The following is a 20777-nucleotide window of genomic DNA, read 5'->3' on the forward strand; positions in this document are numbered from 1 at the left end:
GTGTGTGTGTGTGTGTGTGTGTGTGTGTGTACTGACCCATTGAAGCTTTGTGTCCTAGTTCTACATTTTCTGGTTACACTACACCATTTCTTCACTCCTAACTGAGGTTTAATCTCCTGACGTGTGTGTATGACAGAGAGAGTGTGTGTGTGTGTGTGTGTGTGTGTGTGTGTGTGTGTGTGTGTGTGTGTGTGTGTGCGCGCGCGCTCATGCATATGCTCTGTTGCACTAATCAGCATGTGAGCAGAAATCTGGAAGAGTAAAAATGTTGAAACACAGTGCATCATCACTATAATTTTCCCTAGAGACACCTCATGGGGTCTCACACACTTTCTTTGGCTTTTGTCACTGTTTCACACATGTTCATGTGTGTGTGTTTTGTGATATACCTTGTATGATGTTGTCCCCCTTCTCTTTTCAGAGGACCATAACTCTAGGGGCGGGAGATCGTCAGGTCATCCAGACTCCCATCAATGAGTCTCTTCCAGTGAGTGGTTGCAGCGTGGCTCAGCTCTTCAGACAGCTTGGTGAGAGCAGCTCCATCAGCAGGCTGCCGATTCAGCACGGCTCTCGTCCGTCTTGGTCTCATCTGTGCTGTGTGTTGCAGGCATAGTGAATGTGTTGTACCTGTTCTGCGCTGCTCTGACCGAACACAAGATTCTGTTCCTGTCCAGAAGCTATCAGCGTCTGACTGATGCCTGCAGAGCCCTGCTGGCCATCATGTTCCCTCTCAAATACAGGTGTGTGTGTGTGTGTGTGTGTGTGTGGTGTTTGTGAGGTGTTTGTGTCAGTGCTCAACTGTCCTTTACTTAATCTCTTACAGTTTTACATACGTTCCCATTCTTCCTGGTAAACTGTTAGAAGTCCTCAGCACTCCGACTCCCTTCATCATTGGGGTTAACTCCACCTTTCGCTCCGAGACACAGGAACTGGTGAGAAGACACAACACACTGCACTGCATTTCAGTACCTTTACATTTACTGCATTGATCAGGCATCCTTCTCCAGAGGGACTTTCAATCAGTAGTTACAGGGACAGTCCCCCTGGAAACACTCAGGGTTAAGTGTCTTGCTCAGGGACACAATGGTTGTGACTTTGTGGTCTTCTGGTATATAGTTCGAGTGTCTTACCCACTAGGCTAGTACCACCAATACAACTTTGCAGCCAAAGTCCAGGGTTTTATTGCTAACACCAATAATTGTGTAGAAACCGATGATGTGGGAATGTTTAATCACCCAGACAAGTCAAAAGTTTTTTTAGAAAACCTTTGCGTATGCACAAAACAGGATCTAAAAGATGTGTGTCTCTTCCTACGCGTACAAGCTATAGAAAAAACAATATTAGTATCACCCTCAGTAAAAATCTATACCCTGGGCACCAGTGGATTCTGTTTCAGTGTGTTTGTGTTTTTGCCAACAGTTGGATGTTGTCATTGCTGATTTGGATGGAGGAACGGTGACCATCCCAGAGTGTGTGCACATTTCACTACTGCCAGAGCCACTGCTGCAATACACACAGACTGCCCTGTCCACGGTATGCATGCACGCACGCACGCACGCACGCACGCACGCACGCACACACGCACACACACACGCACACACACACACACACATACACACATACACACACACACACACACACACATACACACACACACACACACACACACACACACACTTCATATCCCTACAGCTGAGCAGGACTGATTAAATGTAGAGTCCAGGAGGGTTTTACAACTAGACCTGGCGTCAAAACTAGATAATTGAGGTATATTACATCACCTGATCACATACTTGAAGAGATTTATGGGTTATTTGAGTTCTTAGGCAATAAAAATGCATAACATAAAACCAATATTTTAAAAAATAATGTATATGAAGGAATATCAATATGGGTATGTGAGACTTTGTGTTATACCAGCGTGTGTCATTGTTGAAGAGATGTAATAGATTTATTTGAATTGTTTGGCTGTATAATTTTGATTGCAGAATTTAAGAGTGAAAGTGAAGTACAGGGTTAAAGTGACTGGAAATTGAAAAGAGACCTTTAAACTGTGTTTAACCCCCATGGAACACACATCTCAGCATGCAACATTCAACTATTTACATCCAACCTGTTAATTTCCTCCTCCTTTTCTAGCACAAATAGCTGCGCAAAAGCCTGCTGGTAGTCCAGTTGGCCAGCCTCCACTACCACAATAACTCGAGCTGTGAATGTGAAAAATGTGAACGACTGATCACCGAGATGAATTTTATTACGATCATCGATCAAAATCATATAATTGCTTAGCTCATGGAAATGATCCGTTTTACTTCTTTATATTTGTCATAATTTTAGTTTAACAATATTTTGGTAAATTTAACATTTTAATTTCTCAAAATTGCACAGAGAACATATGGTCATTCAGATTCACCGTACGGATTTAAAAGTCATGGAAATTCTTGTAAACGTTTAAGAACCCTGGAAGTGATTGCCATTGTGTAACACTCCAACACAGCACATGGTGCATACAATCTGCTTTTAACCCATCACCTTGGTGAGCACTGGGCAGCCATGAAAGGTGCCGGGAGCAGTGCGTGGGAACAGTACATTGCTGAAGGGGAGTCTTGCCGGTTCAAGATTTGAATAGACAGCCTTCCAGGTTTGCTTCATTGTGCACTAGGTCACCACTGCCCCAGTTTGCACAAAATAGTAATTTCTACAACGGTATTTCTATCTCTCTGCCACAATATTCATGGTGAACTGCTCGGGTGTGAACAGCCATGCTGAGCTTCACTTCCCTTGACTGCCGTGGCACACACACTGTTTCGTCAGTAGACGTTTACTGTTCCCTTTGTTTCATCTAAAAGAGTTTATATGCATCTAAAGGTCATGTGATATGTCCAGCTGCGGTGTGCAGGTGTTATGTGCTGCAAATAGATATTATTTTGTCCTCTATGAAAGCCCCGTGCTGAAAACAGTGCGGTAGGATCTCAGATGCGTCTGATGACATGACCTCATAAATGTCATAAAAAAAAAACACGGAAATAAAAGAACATGAACAAACACACCCACATCATGGACGCAAAACAGAACAGCTGATAAATCATCAGCTCATGGCCAGTGGAAGTGTGGAATAAAATTCCATATTGCTTTCATATACATACAGTGGGAATGGAAAGTATTCAGACCCCCTTAAATGTTTCACCCTTTGTTTTTTTTGCAGTTCTTTTTGTCCTCGTTGATGTACACAATGCACCCCATATTGACAGAAAAAAACACTGAATTGTTGATATTTTTTTGATTTATTAACACAGAAAAACAAATATCACAAGTATTTCGACCCTTTGCTCAGTATTTAGTAGATGCACTCTTTTGATCTAATACAGGGTATATGTTTTTCACACCTGGAGTTGGGAATCCTTTGCCGCTCCTCTTTTCATATCCTCTCCAGTTCTGGCAGGTTGGATGGTTGTTTGACTTTGTATTCCCCTGTACAGAGAGCACGATTCCTCTCTAGTAAACTGAAACCTCACATTTCTCCAAAAAATACACTTTTGGTAGTATTTTTTACTTTTTTGGCTGTTGGTGGACAGCCATTTTTAGGTCTCTCCAGAGATGCTCAATTGGGTTTAAGTCAAGGTTCTGTCTGGGCCATTCAAGAACAGTCATGGAGTTGTTTGTAATTTTAACTGTGTACTTAGGGTCATTGTCTTGTTGGAAGGTAAACCTTCAGCCAGTCTGAGGTCCTGAGCACTCTGGAGACAGCCATCTCTAGGAAGGGTTCTGGTCGTCCCAAACAGGCCACTCTGCTCTTAGGAACAATTCTGTCTCTGAGCTCTTCAGGCAGTTCCTTCATGATTCTCATTTGCTCTGACGTGCATTGTGACCTATAAGGTCTTATATAGACAGGGGTGTGGCTTTCTAATCAAGTCTAATCTGTATACTCAAACACAGCTGGACTCAGATGAAGGTGTAGAACCATCTCAAGGATCTGAATACGTAGGACAATGTTATATTTCAGTTTCTTTGTTAATAAATGTAAACAATTAATTTTTTGTCAATATGGGGTGCTGTGTGTACATTAATGAGGAGAAAAATAAACTTGCAATGTGTTTAGCAAATGTCTGCAATATAGCAAAGAGTGAAAAATTTAAGGAGGTCTGAATACTTTCCATACCCACTGTATGGAAGGCTGCCTTCTTACTTTTTTACCGACAATCCTCGCTCATACTATTACCTGGCAGCTTGTTAATTCATCTACTGCTAGTTAAGTTCTTCGCTGCATTGAGAGAAGAGTGGAAAAACGCCTTTTCCACCCCATGGAACATATTAATTGGATTTTCACTCCCACCTCATCCCAATCCAGTAACAAATAAAAAGAGGAAGAGCTGAGTAAAGAACCACAGGATCAGCATCCTCTGGAGGTATTCCAGTTGTTCATTAAGTATGTGTTTATCTGTGTATGTGTGTAGGTTCTGGATCCTGATCTACAAGTGGCTGATCATGCTTTCCCCCCGTCGTCCATTCAGTCCTCCTCTCTGAAGATCCAGGTGAACAAATGTATTTGTATCTTGGTGATAATACTTACTACCCCCAACCTGGTCTTTATTAAATCAGTGATCTTATTTTGTGTGTGTTTGTTTTTGTAGGACAAGGAGATCCGTGCTGTATTTCTTTGGATCTTTGCTCAGTTGTTCCAGGGATACCGCTGGTGTCTTCACATCATACGCATCCACCCTGAACCGGTTATCCGCTTCCACAAGGTACAAACACAGACACACAGAGAGATGAATACATGCATGCAACCAGACATTTTACAAATATTTATTCGGTGTGTTGTGTGTTCTCAGGCAGCATTTCTGGGCCAGCGTGCTCAGACTGAGGATGATTTCCTGATGAAGGTTTTGGATGGCATGGCCTTCGCTCGCTTTGTCTCTGAGAGGGGTCCTCCCTACCGCTCCACAGACCTGTTCGATGATGTGAGTCTCAACCTGATCCATTCTCACCGTCCACACATGCATTTATATTACCATGTACATCACTCTGTTCTTTGTAGCTTATAGCCAATCAGGTGGAGCGGATTCGACAGGAGGAAGTGTTTCCACACAAGGTGATGAATCACATCAAGGAACTCGCTGAGCACCTCTTCAAGAATGTACGTTTACCACACACACACACACACACACACACACCTTCAATAAGAACATTTTTTAACCACCAGTGAGAGCTCATTTAAAATTAAAAACTAGGTAAAAAGGTATTTTAAATTATTATTTTGTATTTGAATGTATTCTAACACTTTTCATGTACTCTACTGGAATACATTTATGGGGTATTCATTATTCAGCCATCACTACTTTGACTACCCTGTCAATGACTAATGGTAAATTTCTCCTGTTCTTTCTTAGGAGAATCCATATCCTGCAGTGGCAATGCACAAGGTGCACCGTCCAGCTGAAAGTCCCCAGAACTGCCCCGCCCACGCCTCTGCCTCCTTCCCCCACCTGGATGAGGTGACGGTCCAGCTGTTCATTGACCACGCCCATGCCAAGCTTAGGAGCGCTCCACCTGTGGTTAAAGCTGAGTTGAAGAGCATGGTGCCCTCTGGACCCCATCTTGGTAGGTGTGGCTGGGTTTGGATCTGATTTCACATGTTGACATGATTATTAATTATTTTTAAATCATAATAATATTCTGCTATTAATCGTTTATTAAACATCTTTCTAGCTTAAGTTTTATTTCTGGGCCTGATTTAATTGAATCATCCTTTGCATAATAAAACAAATCAAAATAAAAGTATTATAGTAAAGTTAGTGTTCCTCTTACACGCCTTTGCCGTTGTAACCAAACTGCTGATCCATCCACCTCCTCAACAGCTGACTTTGTGGAGCGAAACGGGAATGTTTTGGCCAACAGTGCTCGAAGACTAGAGGTGGTGAGGAACTGCATCACGTACGTCTTTGACAACAAGATGCTTGAGGCCAAGAAGGTGAACACACTCAACAATCTATAAAGTGTGGAAGGTTGAGATGACATGTTCTGCAGGGGAATTCCTGTAGTGACCTGATCTGTGGGTGTGTGTGTGTGTGTGTGTGTGTGTGTGTGTAGCTCATGCCAGCAGTGCTGCGCGCTCTAAAAGGCCGGGCAGCTCGTGTCTGTTTAACACAGGAACTCAACCAGCATGTGCAGCAGAATAGGGCTGTGCTGGATGACCAACAGTTTGAATACATCATCCGCATGATGAACTGCACTTTACAGGTTTGTACTCACACACGCAAACACCCACACATTCACAAAATACACACAGTCGGCTGAGGTGTGTTTTGTGCTCAGGACTGCTCCCATATGGATGAACATGGAATTGCTGCAGCACTCCTACCATTGGTTACAGCCTTTTGCAGAGTAGGTATCTCTTTGTGTGTGTTTCTTAGTGATCAATATTACCACTAATTGCACCTAAGAGCATTTCTATGCTTGTGTGTATGTTTGCAGAAACTGGGGGCAGGGATCACACAGTTTGCATACAGCTGCGTTCAAGAACATTCTGTCTGGACCACCATGCAATTCTGGGAGGCCATGTTCTACAGTGACGTTCAGAACCACATTAGAGCACTATACCTGGAGACCGAGGAGGGAACCATGGTAGATGCACGCAAACACACACACTGGTGTCCTCTGGATCCTCATTTTTATGTTGGTGGCAGGGATATGATCAGCTACTACTGAGTATTTACTGGTGACTGTTTTTTGTTTTTACTGGGGTTTGTCTCAGCTTACTGGTTGAAATTCGGATTTATTTGGTTGCCTTTATGATGATGCGTGTAAGCCTGTAATATTGACATGTTTCCTTCTCTATGAATCTGTGTGTCAGGAGGGCTTGTCTGGGGCAGGGAAGAGTGCCCTGGAACTGGCGTCTGAGCAGCGGCGCATCTGGCCCACGCTGAGCAAGGAGGCGCAGCAGGAGCGCGTGCAGAAGGAGGAGAGCACAGTGTTTAGCCAGGCCATCCACTACGCGAACCGCATGAGCTACCTGCTGCTGCCACTGGACACCAGCAAGAATCGGCTGCTCCGGCACACCGGCCTGGGGGACGGGGAGAGTGTCAGCAACAGCTACGTCACCAACAGGTGACTTGCACTTTAACCTGGTGAGGAACGTGTGCGGCTGCAGCTGTTTCTGTTTAAGACTCGGTTTCTGTGTTTGTACAGCATTGCAGGTAGCATGGCAGAGAGTTACGACACAGAGAGCGGCTTTGAGGACGCCGAGACGTCAGATGTGGCCAACTACGTGGTGCGCTTCATCAACCGCTTTGTCGACAAAGTGTGTAACGAGAGTGGAGTGACCAATGAGCACCTGAAGGCATTACACACCATGATACCAGGTACACAAGCACACCGTGCCAAGTCGACTGGTCCAACAGTTGTGTGCGTTGTTGTCTGGGGTCTGTACTATAGTTGTTTTTGGAAGCCTGTTTTAGTTTAGTCATTTTGGTTTATTAGTCCATATCCAGATTCATTTTAGTCACAATCATCCATGACTATTTTAAAGTAGTTTTAATCGCTGAGAATTGTATTTAAAATTGTATGCAGTTCTATTGAACCCAGTCAATGTCTTTTCCACTTCATAATAAAGAAAGTATGTCCAAAGGTCACTTCATCTATTTCTCCCAACCACCTTTATATATCTATGACCCACTCTGAAATATAAATAATGCGCAAACTGGAATTGAGAATTGACAACATCTGTGCGACCGTATGAGAAACAGAATACTGCATAATAACAGAAATACTGCATAATAATAATAACGCTATTAAACGAGAGCAAATAACGTTTTGGTTCATTTTTGTCAAAGTAAATGAAGACGATTTAGTATAGTTTTTATTTTGTAAAACACATTTAGTCAAATTTTTATTAGTCAATCATATTACATGACATATTTGGTTATAGTTATCACATGAACAGCATTTATGTCTTGTCTCGCTTCCATTGTTTCCAGATATTGTGGCAAAAATTTGGTTGATGAAATCAACACTAGTCTGTACCTATGGCTGCTCAGTAAAGTAAATATATTTTTGTTTTGGAATAACCCAGAACGAAAAATCCAACACTAAGCCACACCATCACCATGAACCCGTACTGCTTCAGTTGCTATTTGTATATTCTGTGATGGTTGTGTGATGGTTATGTGATGGTCATGCGTTACAGACATTGTACAGATGCACATCGAGACACTGGACGCAGTGCACAGGGAGAGCAAACGTCTACCGCCCATTCAAAAGGTAACCAACTCGTGCTTTTACGTGCCCCTGCAACCAGGCCCGCCCTAAACCCCACCCCTACCCTGACAGGTATGTTGCATTCCAGGCATGGCCTGAGTGGTGCATGCTGGGATGCTTCTGCCTGAGGTGTGGAGTGTTCTGCATGGAAATATTGTTTCCTCCTACAAGTTAATCCCAACCCTCTCTTTTTGTTGTTAGTAAGACAGTAATAGTAGATAAGGAGAAGGAGTGTATATGAGTGTGTGTGTGTGTGTGTGTGTCTGTGCTGGAGCTGAGATAGCTTCACACACGTCATCAGTCTCTCAGCTGCAGCGCTGTGTGTGTGTGTGCGTGTGCGTGCTAATGGATTTGAAGTTGCATGGTTCCTTTGAATCCTGCAGTGAGTAGAAATCTCGAAATATGTGTGTAAATAATGAATGTGATAAGAATGTGTGTGTGTGTGCTCATCGCTTCTCGTTCATATTTCTGCTCCTGCAGCCCAAGCTCTTGCGTCCTACTCTCTTGCAAGGGGAGGAGCTTGTAATGGATGGAATGCGTGTGCATCTAATCCCAGACGGACGAGAGGAGGTGATGGGTGTAATGGGCGGCCCCCCATTACTGCCTGCAGAGGGCGCTGTTTTCCTCACATCTTACCGCATCATCTTTAAAGGCACCCCCACAGATCCACTGGGTGAGAGGACAACGTTGAAAGCCTGTGGACATTAGGGCTCAAATCTGTAGCTCACACACTTACAGTAGAGACACACACAATGCGGCTTCAGCCCCGCTCCACTGTGGGACAGTGGTGGCCTAGTGGGTAAAGAAGCGGACTCATAACTGAAAGGTTGCTGGTTCATATCCTGAGCCATCAAGGTGACACTTATTCATATTGTCTTTCTTGTGCTTTTTTTTCCTGAGTATTTGGTTGTTCGTATGAAGCCCGCGACTTTTAAGTTCTTCCCTTATTTCTTCATAAACTTTTTTTCTAGTGCACTTTTTAATTTCCGTAGAATTTCTGTGGATATCCATATAGCTTCTGAGGCTGCCAATCCCACCACTCACTACATCACAGGTTCTCGCTGCTGCACCAGCCAAGGTTAGGGTCTGGTTTGGTGCCTGTTTTTTGGCACGGGCACCTATTTTTTTCTGTGGGATAGTGCGACACTGGCACGGGAACAGTGGAAAAGCAGTGTCACCGTGTCCTGTCCATGCTGTGCATCAAAATTACAAACAAACCCCTTTAAAACCTGTTTAGTCACTTTAGCTATAAGGTTTTCTTTATTTCAGTGTTCAGTGTATCAGAATGCTGCCATTTTTTGTGTGTGCAGTTGGAGAACAGGTGGTCACACGGTCCTTCCCCATTGCTGCTCTGACAAAGGAAAAACGGATTTCAGTCACTCTGCCCATGGACCAGTTCATCCAGGAGGGCCTGCAGCTCCGCTCCTGCACCTTTCAGGTCTGCAAACGGTCGAAAAAAGTGCAAATGTCATACCATAGAAATATAATTATAATAATATAGTTGATTATTATTCCAGATCCGAAATCAGTTTAATGCAAATCACCCTTTCACATTAAAAGTGATTCAACTTCCAGAAATGAACTTTAAACCATATTTAGAAGCATTTTGGATGGAAAACAGCTGTATGACGTACACAACCTTTAATCTCTCCAGCTCATGAAGGTTGCATTTGATGAGGAGGTGGCGTCTGACCTGGCAGAAGTTTTCCGTAAGAATGTCCATAAGCTACGATATCCACAGCATGTGCAGGGAACCTTTGCCTTCACTGTGGGACAGGCAACCAGACTGGTGGTGGAGCAGAAGAGCAAAGACAAGAATCAGTCTCTGAAGTAAACACTGCAAAAACACACACACAGTTCTAAATTGACTTGACGCAGCAGTGTTGATGTATGATGTCTCGCTCCCCAGAACTCTGTCCAAGAACCTGGTGAAGACAGCGAAACGGACCATTGGCCGGCAGCATGTCACCCGCAAGAAATACACTCCACCCACCTGGGAGAACAGGAGCAGCCTGCAGTCAGAGATGGACGAGGACGAGATTTCAGGTAAACACAGCAGCTCGCTCTGTCAGCCTCACAAGTATATCAATCTTTTAAGTATATATGGAACTAAAACATTTCATTTTTACTTCTCATAATCTTGTGTCTATAGGACTGATCATGAAAAGATTTGAAATCACATTAATATAGTGTATTGGGGAGAGCATTAATTATTATTTTACAGCTCAATAAAAAAAATGAATGTGTGCCTTTCGTTCATTTTAATTCTGTGTATACAGTGTGTGAGGAGCCAGATCAGAGTTCGCTCACAATGTCTTCTACCATCCGCTCCTCGGACCGCCAGACCATGAGCAATGTGGTGGAGCGGGCCTGTTGCCGTGACTACCAGCGTCTGGGACTGGGCACGCTCAGTAATAGCCTCACACGCTCCAAAAACGAGCCGTTCCGCATCTCAACTGCCAACCGCATGTATACCATGTGCAGGAGGTAAAAACACTCTACATTCACAGCATTTCTCAGATGCCACAATCCAGAGCGCCTTTCAATTAGTAGTTACAGGGACAGTCCCCCTGGAGACACTCAGGGTTAAGTGTCCTTCTCAGGGACACAATGGAAGTGTGGGGGCAGTGGTGGCCTAGCGGTTAAGGAAGTGGCCTCTAATCAGAAGGCTGCCGGTTCGAATCCCGTGGCGCCAAGGTGCCACTGAGCAAAGCACCGTCCAGACACACTGCTCCCGGGGCGCCTGTCGTTGGCTGTGCTGTGATGGGTTGATTGTGCTGTGTTGGGTGTAGTTGTCCTGTAGTAATAATCCTGTTCCCTGCAGTTACCCCGGGCTCCTCATCGTGCCACAGAGTATTCCCGACTCCACCATCCAGCGGATCTCGCGGTGCTACAGGCAGAGCCGCTTCCCGGTGGTCTGCTGGAGAAACTCCCGGACCAAAGCGCTGCTGCTGCGCTCTGCTGGCCTGCATGCTAAAGGGGTGGTGGGCTTCTTTAAATCACCTAACGCACCCTCTGCAGGTACAAACACACACACACACACATACTCATGCTGGTACTGGTGCACAAAGTCCCTCTGTCTATTAAAGTAGTCAACATTGTTTCTGTGTGTGTGTGTAGGCGTAGGCCCTTCTCAGGCCGATTCCACGAGTCTGGAACAGGAGAAGTATCTGCAGGCCATCGTTAGCTCCATGCCCTCCTACAGTGAGGCTACAGGCAGAAACACGCTGAGTGGCTATTCTTCATCACACACGAGTTCCTCAGGTACGTTCGCATGTGCATCACAGACACACGCACAGGCATGCACACACACACACACACACACACACACACACACACACACACACACACACACACACACTAAGTGACTAAAATAAACAGATTTACACAGAACTCACAATGTCTGCTCATTCATTCTGGCTGTTATGTGTGCACATGTGCGTTTTGTGTGTGTGTGTGTGTGTGTGTGTGTGTGTGTGTGTGTGTGTGTGTGTGTGTGTGTGTGTGTGTGTGTGTGTGTGTGTGTGTGTGTGTGTGTGTGTGTGTGTGTGTGTGTGTGTGTGTGTGTGTGTGTGTGTGTAGACTTGAGTGATAAGTTGCGGCAGCCCAAGATTGGTGCTTTGATGAGGCAGGTGATGGGTGGAAAAGAAGACATACCTGGAACCTTCAGCAGAGGGGGTAAGACAGCAAGGAAGTGTGTGGATGTGCAGTCCTGAGTAAAAGTTTTAGGCAGTAGTGAAACTAAAGGTTTTTCATCTTCTGAGATCTGAAACAATCTAAAAATATCTTAACTAATGAATGAGACAAAGTCTACATATGGAGAGCTACATTGTATTGCTGCTCTATAGAGTCTATTTCTCTACACACATCATGTCATTGTTTCATAAAAGTAAGGAAATTCCACAAAATAATTATGTGTGTAAATGAATATTTCATAAATGTTTGACTGAAGATTTTTGTTATATTAACAAAATTGCTTGGGGTTTATATAAACAGTCATTTTCTTTCTCTGGATTGTATTGGTGCCTAAGACTTTTCCACAGTACTGTGTGCATGCGCGCGTGTGTGTGTGCGTTTGCATATGTGTGCGTGTGTGGGTGGGTGGGTGGGGGGACCCGCCCAGTCAGTAATGGGTATCTCTGTGTTGTGGCTCAGTACTGGGTCAGAAGGCGCGGGTGGTCTCTCTCACCCCGCCCCGAGTTTTGGGCAAGACAGGCCACTCCCCCCGAGGTACTGTATCTCCGCCCTGCTCGACTCTGATCTAACCGGTCTGGTGTCCTGTGTGTGGTCTCTAACAGTGAGAAAGGGAGCGAGTGTGTTCTTCCTGCTGCGTGGCTGCCGCTCCTGTTGTCATGCTCCTTCTTCACCTGTTTGGTTTTTTTAGAGAGTAAAATGTCCATGTTGGGCCAGGGTTGTATTGTGAAGTGAGCCTTCATACTTCAGTACAACTCACATAGGGATCTCACATCAGGAAGAGTGTCTGGGTTCAGGTTGTGAAGCCATGTGGGTTTGAAAACCCAGTACCATGGTTTGGAAACTCTGAAATAGATCTAACTCAATTTATATATATATATAAAAAAATTCTCATTAATGTACACACAGCATCCCATATTAATGGAATATATATATAATGATATTTCAGTTTTTCTTTGTTAATAAATCTGCAAAAATGTCACAAATCTGTGACAAAACAGTTCTGTGTTTTTCTGTGAATATGGGGTGCTGTGTGTACATTAATGAGGATTAATGTACACAAATTAACTTAAATGATTTTAGCAAATGGCTGAAATATAACAAAGACTGAAAAATTTAAGGGGTTCTGAATGTACCCACTGTATGTACTTTATTGGAAATTCAAGAAAGGCACATTTGAGATGTGGAATAATCCTCCCCTGACCAAGCAGTCCTCTGAAATGAAATCTTTTCTGTATGTTTCTTGGTTCACAATGCTGGACTGCACCCCTTTTATTATTATTGAACCCTGAGTCAACGTTGCTTCACAGTACAGCCCACGATAATGTCCAGGCATGTCACACACCTCCTTCATCTGGTTTATAGTGTAGCTCTAATCGGGCCTTCTGTCTGTGTGTTGATGTATTTGTGTGTGTAAATGTGTGCCTGGGAATCTTTCTCTGTATGTGTGTGTGTGTGTGTAGGTAAATGGGGCAGCATTCGCGGCTCTGGTCGTCTCAGTGTCTACAATCCGGATGTCGGGAACCGGTTGGCTGGGAAAGAGTCTCCACAGCCCAATGGTGGACCGGCCGACACCTACTTCCTGCGCCAGCAGAGGGCGTATCTCTATATTATCGGGGACAAAGCCCAACTAAGAGTGAGTACTGACCTCGACTTGCTGCGGGAGTCGACTTGCTGTGGGTTTTTACCACAGGGAGAAAAGACGATCAGTTCAACACTGAACCGCAGGGAAGAATATGGGATACCTATTTAAACGTGTGTTAGGATTTTGCTGTTAGACGTCTATAAAATGTTACATGCAGCTATAGGAGGAAACCACAGATGCTGTTTTAACGCGCCTGAAAAGGCCGTTTAATAGGGTCACCAAGTGAATAGACATTAGTAGTGGCTTCCAGGCCTTTTATATTCACTGCTGATGTGGTAATTGCACCAGAAAATAAAAAAAGTCAGTAATTCTAGTGTTAAAGTCAAGTGTAAATTGATTTCTCAGCTCGAGTGAGTTCCAGAGCCTGGGTGCAGAGCAGCTAAAAAGATTTGTTTTCCCGATGGTGACATTCAAATTCAGGCAGAACTGAGTGTCCGAGAGGGAGTTGCAACCTGTAGAAGGTCTGACCGATATGCAGAGAGGCAAAGCCCTGAATGGCCTTAAACGTTAACAGAATCATTTTGAATTCAAACCAAGAATTAATCGGGAGCCAATGGATTAATGCAATTGTTAAAAGGAGTTCTAGTAATGATGCGGGCGGCTGAATTCTGAACCAGGTGAAGCTTATGAAGAGTTTTGTGAGGTAAACCATAAAGTAGGGGGCTACAGTAATCCAAATGGGAAGTGGCAAGACAGTGAACCAGGATGGTAGTAGTATGGTGTGTGAGGGAGGGACGGAGGAGATTCATATTATGAAGAGGATTGTATGTAGACCAGGGTAATGTTATTGATATGAGATTGAAAAGAAAGGGTATTGTTGAGGATGATGCCCAGGCTGTTAATTTGCTCAGAGGGGCAGATGGAACAGTTGTCAATATTAATTGAAATACTGTCAGCTTTGGATAATGTTGATTTTAGTACCAATAAGTAGCATTTCAGTTTTTTCACTATTTAATTTAAGGAAACGTGTAATAGAATGCAGATGAGTAAGATAAGAAGGTAGAGAATCTGAGTGGCTGGATAATTTTCTTATACAATGAGAATAGTGACTTTTTGTAACCTTCATTAGAGCAGATTAGAGTAGTAGTTGCTGTGAATTATACAGTCCTTGTAATGGACCAGTTACATAGCGTACCATAGGACAGGACACTTAATACATCATGATTTATAAATGAGTTGAGTTTTACCAAGGAACACAGCCACAACACACTCTCCTCCTGCAATGCACTGAATGATTCTGTGAACAAATCTACAAAGAGGTCCGTGTTCAGTCCGTGCTTACCTCATGCCACGGACATCTGAACCAGGCCTTTTTCTGCCGTTTGTGGCATCAGGGGAGACCGGACTGAACACAGACCATTTTTCTGCTCATTGTAGCAAATCAAAGCGTCCACACAGGCATACAAGACCTTAACACTTGTATTTGAAATTGTCATGTGACCACGTAGAAACTGTATGGGCTGCATTGATATTGAGAGATTGATAATCGAAATAAAATCAAATCGAAAAGTGTCCTGTGAATATGTGGGAATATATTTGATAACTAAGAGCTCGAAACTCGGTGGCCTTGTGTGGGCAACCTGGCCAAAGTTGAAATGAGTGCCCAGAGATCTACAACGTGACATTATTGTCTTGCTGGGAGTTTAGAAAACTCCACACATATTTTTGCTCTGAGACGTGCAGCGAGCGCAGCGCATCCTTAAAGCTGCCAAAATTCCCCATTTAGAGTTTTTTTCTAAAACAGTGGTGGTATTTTTACAATAAAATGAGCATTCAACAGTCGCAGGATTCTCTCACCTGAAAGTGAAGTGATTGTCGCATGTGATACACAGCACACGGTGCACACAGTGAAATTTGTCCTCTGCATTTAACCATCACCCTGAGTGAGCAGTGGGCAGCCATGACAGGCACCCGGGGAGCAGTGTGTGGGGGTGGTGCTTTGCTCAGTGGCACCTCAGTGGCACCTTGGCAGATCGGGATTCGAACCGGCAACCTTCTGATTACGGCGCCGCTTCCTTAACCTCTAGGCCACCACTGCCCACCTCATCACTCAAGGCTGAGCTCAGAAAATGTGAACATACTTTTCACCTTCTTGCACGTCAACTAAAGCTCAAATGTAGACAGGTTTAACATTAGTTCCTTGTTTTTATTCCTTATTTTTTTTATTATCTGTGCATTTTGGCAGCAACAAGTGATCTGTGCTACCATAGAAGTGTACAGTAATTACTTTTATTTTATTTACACATTTAATTTTTTTAACTGTCTGAAAAGCTGCCATAAATAGCTTCTTAAATTGTGTTTGTGTAGTTTATGGATGTTAATACAGTTGTGAAATCAATTTATTTCTCTGACTATAATTGAACCACCAAATTTTTGCAACCCTAGTCGTGACACACTCTGCTCGTAAAAATAAAGGGTCCACTCAAACAATCCAAGTAACTCAAAGTCAATCACACTTCTGTGAAATCAAACTGTCAGTTTAAAGCAACACTGACAACCAATTGCACCTGCTGCTTTGCTCATGGAATGGGTGGTACGAGGGCCCGACATCCACAGCTGGGGGTTGTGCTTACCACCAAACACCCTGCAGCACGTTTGGCATTTGCCAGAGAACACCAAGATTGGCGAATTTGCCTCTTCACAGATCACTTCACAGGGTTAGTAATGGTGTGGGGTGGCATTTCTTTCGGGGGGCCACACAGCCCTCCATGTGCTCGCCAGAGGTATCCTGACTGCCATTAGGTACCGAGATGAGATCCTCAGACCCCTTGTGAGACCATATGCTGCTGCAGTTGGCCCTGGGTTCCTTCTAGCTATCCAGCAAGGTGATGGCCTTGATGCTATGGACTGGCCCGTCCGTTCCCCAGACACGAATATAATTGTGCACATTTTGGACATGTCTCGTTCCATTCACCAATGGCACATTGTACCACAGACTGTCCAGGAGTTGGCGGATGCTTTAGTCCAGGTCTGAGAGGAGATCCCTCAGGAGACCATCCGCCACCTCATCAGAACCATGCCCAGGCGTTGTAGGGAAGGTCTTACAGGCACGTGGAGGCCACACACATTACTGAGACTCATTTTGACCTGTTTTAAGGATATTACATCAAAGTTGGATTAGCCTGCAGTGTATTTTTCCACTTGAATTTTGAGTAAGTCTCCCAATCCAGACCTCCATGGGTTGATAAATTTGATTTCCATCAATATTTTTTGGTGCAATTTTGTTGTCAGCACACTCAACTATGTAAAGTATTTAATAAAATTATTTCATTCAGATATAGGTGTCAGTGTCTTTGCATGAAATAGTTTCAGACTAAAGGTGTAAGGTTTGTTAAATGTTTGTGTGTGTGCAGGGCGGGAAGCAGGACTCGTTTCAGCAGTGGGAGGTGGTACCTATCGAGGTGTGTGACGTGCGGCAGGTGAAGAACAGCTTTAAGAAACTGATGAAGGCCTGTGTGCCCTCGTCTGCCTCGCCAGAACCCAACATGACTTTTCATCGATGCCTTGAGGAGTCTGACTGGATGGGCCTGGTGAGAACCCGGTAGAACCGCCTGCCTCTAGAACCATTAATCAGCAGTTCCTCATGTTCCACTGTTTGTCGGTGTTCAGCTGCACAGGGTGCTGCAAGTATCAGTGTTAGTGGTGGAGCTGCTGGACTCAGGCTCATCTGTGATGGTGAGCCTGGAGGACGGATGGGACGTCACAACGCAGGTTTGCCCACTATCACACACTTGATAAGATAAGGGGTTTATTACATAATTATTGCCCTTATCACAAACAGAAACACTCTGTTAAAACAATTTGTGTGTGTGTGTGTTTAGATTGTGTCCCTGGTCCAGCTACTGTCTGACCCATACTACAGGACGTTTGATGGCTTCCGTTTGCTGGTGGAGAAGGAGTGGTTGTCATTTGGTCATCGCTTCAGTCACCGCAGTGCCCAGACTGTAGCTGGCCAGAACAGTGGTTTCACACCAATCTTCCTACAGTTCCTTGACTGTGTACATCAGGTGTGTGTGTGAATATTCACTATTTAAAAATGATCATTCCTCACATATAAGCACATACACCACTTGATTTTTGTTGAGTTTTATGGTCCAGTGTGAATCTCATTTTTACTGAGACTCCTTCACTTGTTTTAAATGTAGTGATACTAAAGGGTGGGGTTACACACACAGACACGTGTAGTTGTACTCTAGGTCCCTGGGAGAACCTGCAGCATTATAAATGTTAAAAAATAACAGGTAAAATACCAAGACTGTGGTCTTTAAATGTTCTGTGTAATTTTATGAAATATACGAATGACTACACCTCCTGTCGGTCACTGCCCCCTTTACCAGGACTGAGATAATCAGTCTACTTTTCAATTATCTGACATAAACTGCAAATTAATGGTGTCTCCAGCTCCATTTTGCTGTTTTGAAAAAGGTTTGCCAGGGCAAACCTGAAAGATTTTCTTCATTATTATGTAACGTGCAATTAACCCATTAGATTGCTGTTAAAATGGCAGTTATCATTCAGGGAACTGGACCTGCTTGTGCGCAAAGTGAAACTATCATTCATGGAGTGAACTGTGTACATTATGTATGTAATGTTAATATTGGGATTAAATAACACCCTATATATACTGGGTAAGTCAGGTGTATAGTAAATCATTATTTTTACATTAAACTAATATTCACAATCAAATGTGAACACAGCTACAACATGAATGAATAAAGCCCCGTCCACATGAGAACGCTTTTTCAGTTTCTAAAAAAAATGGTTTTAACACCCGTCCACCCCTGTAAGTGCCGCTATAACTTCCCACTCTCCTTCTTTAGCGTCTAGCTGTCCTACGCGGTGAGCTACGCAATGTTGGAAAACGTCACCATCCTTCACTGTCACATGATATAAAAACCTTGCGAAAAGAAGAAGTTAAACACACCCCCATAGCACAGCCCCCGCGAACCCCACCCACCCCCACTCAGTCAGACATGCATCATGTAGTTGAAAGAGAAAAAAAAAACTCTCTCCGACTCCAACTCACAGGCAGGAACCGGCTCGGATTGTTCACTTTAAAGAGCTGACTCCAAGAGCCGCTTCGTTAACGGCCGACACATCACTTGTAGAGAGGATTTCTTGTAGTTGCTCAACCACGACCCTGTATAGGTCCGGTCGGAGAATGAGGTAATACGTCATACGTCAAAAAACAGCCGCTTCGCCATTCACATGAATACGTGGAAAAGAGAAATTCTTATAACCCATTTTAGAAAATAACGGTTTTGGGTCCTCTGAAAAGCTGTTTCCATGTGGACGCAAGGCCAGATCAGATAGAAATTTTCCCATTTTAGAGAAAAAGGCTCTTGTGTGGATGAGGCCTCAGTATCAGTATGTGAACAAACTTTATGTATGTTGGAAAGCTGCAAAAGAAGTTTCGAAATATGGCTAAATGTGGAATTAGGTGAATTTAGAGATTGTTTAGGGCTTTTTAAATAACGTCATCGAAAATGAGCATCGGACTACCAGTAATTTGCTAAACCACTGGTGGACAGAGCAAGCTGTCTAATTATTTATTACTTATATATTACTATTTATTTATTAATTTTTCCTTTAGATCGTCCAAATTCTGAACCCTATTTGATGGAGTAGACATTGACCAGATCCAAAAAATATTACATATTACACCTGTGATCATGGTGTAGCTCTGCTTGTGTTTGGGGGAAAAAGAAAAATGGGATTTTTCCCCCTGCTGTTCAGATCCACCTTCAGTTCCCCATGGAGTTTGAGTTCAGTCAGCATTACCTGAAGTTCCTGGCCTACCACTACGTCTCCAACCGCTTCCGGACCTTTCTGCTGGACTCTGACTACGAGCGAATTGAGCTCGGTGAGTCTTCAGCAGAATGACCATCGATTGCTGATAACTTGTTCGGGAGTGACCGTTTCTCGGCGGGGTTTCTCTGCAGGGGTTCTGTATGAGGAGAAGGGGGAGCGCAAGAACACAACAGTGTGTAAGTCTGTGTGGGATTACATAGAGCGACTCACAAAGAAAACCCCCATCTTCTACAACTACATGTTTGCTCCAGAAGATGAGGAGGTGAGTAGCTGCTCTGGTGGTGCTTGTCTCCTGACAGAGTGATCCAGGGTCTTACTACGCCTGTTCATCCATCCCCAGGTCCTGAAGCCCTACAGTTTCATTTCAAACCTAAAGGTGTGGGATTTCTACACCGAAGAGACCCTGGCAGAGGGGCCGCCATTCGACTGGGAGCTGGTGCGCGGTCGAGCTGAACACGTTGCCGAGGAAACGGGGGAGCGCGCCGACAGCGTAGCACCCAGATCACAAAGACGCATCGTCTGGCCATGTTATGATGACTGTAGCAAAGTGCTGCCTGATGCCATCACAAAGCTACTGCAGGTATACATACACACTCGTACCCGGTGTACCTCTGGGGTTGCAGGTTCAAATGCTGAACCGCCAAGCTGCCATTGCGGTGCCCTTGAGCAAAGTACCATCCCCACACATGCCCACTGCTCACTAAGGCGATTGGATAAATGCAGAGGACACGTTCCGTTATGTAAACAGTGAATTACCTGTGAATGACAAAAAAATGATCAATTTCACTTTTTCAAGGTCATGAATTCTACTGCTGTTTGTGTCTTTGTGTCTTTCTGTCTTTCGTCACCACTCAGACGATAAACACATAAACAGTAATCAGAACCACCAAACCACAGTGTGTGAAGACTCTCCTCTCCCATAGGACCTGCAGGCTTTGGAGGCGGAGCTCGGTCAGGTGTCAGAGAAGTGGAAGGAGACATGGGACAGAATAAAGACCACACAACGCAATGAGCCCAAACTGGACAGCAGAGTGAGACACACACACACACACACACACATACATACACACTGGGTCCGGTTCATGGTTGTTTTGAATGTTTTTGTTTCTAAAAAAATAAAACCGACACCTCCATGATCTCTGTGTTTGTGCCTCCAGCCCTCGTTCTCCAGCTCTCTGCTCATGTCCTCTAATCTGAGCCACCAGCGCCGCTCTCAGAGTGTCTATCTGCAAGAGAGCAGGGTCTGCTCCTCCATCAACCTGGCACTGGACTGCGAGGCCAGTGCCACGTCCACCCCCGCTGCCGGCCGGACCAGGACCAGCACCAGCACCCTGTACAGCCAGTTCCAGAGCACCGAGAGCGAGAACAGGTG

The 20777-nt window shown here is 44.3% G+C and overlaps 1 protein-coding gene across 5 annotated transcripts in view; it reads left to right on the forward strand.

Annotated features, from left to right (window-relative positions):
- sbf1 (SET binding factor 1) overlaps positions 1 to 20777 on the forward strand; it is a 43591-nt gene that overhangs the window by 20601 nt on the left and 2213 nt on the right. For 4 of the 5 annotated variants that reach the window (XM_028954546.1, XM_028954547.1, XM_028954549.1 and 1 more), the window contains 34 exons: positions 422 to 527; positions 608 to 740; positions 824 to 932; positions 1420 to 1533; positions 4455 to 4532; positions 4632 to 4745; positions 4833 to 4961; positions 5039 to 5137; positions 5391 to 5601; positions 5859 to 5971; positions 6091 to 6240; positions 6316 to 6384; positions 6475 to 6624; positions 6854 to 7107; positions 7189 to 7361; positions 8186 to 8259; positions 8737 to 8929; positions 9567 to 9694; positions 9911 to 10086; positions 10166 to 10302; positions 10536 to 10743; positions 11081 to 11277; positions 11377 to 11520; positions 11839 to 11934; positions 12412 to 12486; positions 13413 to 13585; positions 16948 to 17124; positions 17204 to 17305; positions 17416 to 17601; positions 19331 to 19457; positions 19537 to 19667; positions 19746 to 19985; positions 20329 to 20436; positions 20563 to 20774. In XM_028954546.1, coding sequence (XP_028810379.1) covers positions 422 to 527; positions 608 to 740; positions 824 to 932; positions 1420 to 1533; positions 4455 to 4532; positions 4632 to 4745; positions 4833 to 4961; positions 5039 to 5137; positions 5391 to 5601; positions 5859 to 5971; positions 6091 to 6240; positions 6316 to 6384; positions 6475 to 6624; positions 6854 to 7107; positions 7189 to 7361; positions 8186 to 8259; positions 8737 to 8929; positions 9567 to 9694; positions 9911 to 10086; positions 10166 to 10302; positions 10536 to 10743; positions 11081 to 11277; positions 11377 to 11520; positions 11839 to 11934; positions 12412 to 12486; positions 13413 to 13585; positions 16948 to 17124; positions 17204 to 17305; positions 17416 to 17601; positions 19331 to 19457; positions 19537 to 19667; positions 19746 to 19985; positions 20329 to 20436; positions 20563 to 20774 — 4886 coding nt within the window. The remainder of the gene's footprint in view (positions 1 to 421; positions 528 to 607; positions 741 to 823; positions 933 to 1419; positions 1534 to 4454; positions 4533 to 4631; positions 4746 to 4832; positions 4962 to 5038; positions 5138 to 5390; positions 5602 to 5858; positions 5972 to 6090; positions 6241 to 6315; positions 6385 to 6474; positions 6625 to 6853; positions 7108 to 7188; positions 7362 to 8185; positions 8260 to 8736; positions 8930 to 9566; positions 9695 to 9910; positions 10087 to 10165; positions 10303 to 10535; positions 10744 to 11080; positions 11278 to 11376; positions 11521 to 11838; positions 11935 to 12411; positions 12487 to 13412; positions 13586 to 16947; positions 17125 to 17203; positions 17306 to 17415; positions 17602 to 19330; positions 19458 to 19536; positions 19668 to 19745; positions 19986 to 20328; positions 20437 to 20562; positions 20775 to 20777) is intronic. The other variant, XM_028954548.1, reaches the window with a different exon arrangement.

This window comes from Denticeps clupeoides, chromosome 15, assembly GCF_900700375.1.
Source record: "Denticeps clupeoides chromosome 15, fDenClu1.1, whole genome shotgun sequence".
Taxonomy (NCBI): Eukaryota; Metazoa; Chordata; class Actinopteri; order Clupeiformes; family Denticipitidae; genus Denticeps; species Denticeps clupeoides.